The following is a 1,109-nucleotide window of genomic DNA, read 5'->3' as shown; positions in this document are numbered from 1 at the left end:
TTATTTCCGGATAAATACGGAAACATAAGAAAAGAGACTGAGAAAAAAGAGAAAGAGAAAACTGTCCCAGTGGCTGGGTGGGAAAAGAAGTCTCAGGCAGGGCGGAGGAACATCCTCTCTTGGGCATCAGTGCAGCGACCAGTTCTCTCCCACATAATACTTTACCCATATCAACTGTATTAACTACAGTTTTTCATACAGCCTGTCCCACCCTTCTTATGGGCTCTTCCTGCTTATGATGTTATTAGCGTTAATTGGGGCACACTTTGGTGTCAGTGTTTGGTGGTGCGTGCTGATTTGTTGTGGCACTGTGTCCAAAGATATTCTTGGGTCCCTCTAATGGAAATCAAAAGCTGCAATCAGGAGGAGAAAGGAAGCGTGATTCTCACATCAGGGACAGTCCCTTCCCCTGAGAACCTACCATGACAATGCTCTGAGGGTTGGCAGGTGCCAGACGGTGAGCATAACAAGAGGGTGAGCATGAGAACAAGGAAGGAAACATACTGCACCAGAGACTCTGGAGAGCGTTACCAGAGCAGTTGGGTGGAAGTGCAAGAGAAGCAGTGTTTGCAGATAGAAAGCCCTTACCTGTATGAGAAGGCGAAGGCAGGGAAGGCACAGTGCAGTAATGGGGATCCAAAACACACTATGGAAGAAGGACTTTGTCTGGCTTTCATAGCACTAGTGGCCACTCTAAGCCTTGAGTCATCAAATAAAGGGAAGCCATCTCTCCCTCCTTACAGTGTTGTGTAGAAGGACTGGCTTAGCGCCCTGTCTCCAAGAGAAGGTTATTTCTGTAAAACTTTGAAAAGCTAGGGCATATCCCTTCAGGTCAAAATGACAATGCAGAGAGAGCTTTCTCCCTCTGACTGTCAGACACCAGGCTGCTTTGTCAGTACTTCTGAAAGATAAGGATGATTGTCTGGCACAGCTCCACACTGTGGAGCTCTGTACTCCAAAGCTGTGTTGCTTTTGAGACCCAGATTAGTAACACTTCACAAAGAGCTACGTTAACTCTTGCGTACCTTTGCCATGAGCGTCATAGTGTAGTATTTTATGTGCATTTTATCTCTTGGCTGATATTTTGTTCCAGACAGCTCAGGCAGCTT

General features: G+C 46.3%; 1 protein-coding gene across 1 annotated transcript in view; it reads left to right on the top strand.

Annotated features, from left to right (window-relative positions):
• Positions 1-480: 480 nt before the first annotated feature.
• LOC104498348 (putative E3 ubiquitin-protein ligase UNKL) overlaps positions 481-1,109 on the top strand; it is an 11,887-nt gene continuing 11,258 nt past the window's right edge. Inside the window, exon 1 of the mRNA XM_010141705.1 lies at positions 481-625. Within this exon, the coding sequence (XP_010140007.1) occupies positions 481-625 (145 nt within the window). The remainder of the gene's footprint in view (positions 626-1,109) is intronic.

Source organism: Buceros rhinoceros, unplaced genomic scaffold (genome assembly GCF_000710305.1).
Source record: "Buceros rhinoceros silvestris isolate BGI_N320 unplaced genomic scaffold, ASM71030v1 scaffold39118, whole genome shotgun sequence".
NCBI classification, from domain to species: Eukaryota; Metazoa; Chordata; class Aves; order Bucerotiformes; family Bucerotidae; genus Buceros; species Buceros rhinoceros.
The sequence above is the reverse complement of the archived record's forward strand: the minus strand, read 5'-3'. Positions and strand labels throughout refer to the sequence as shown.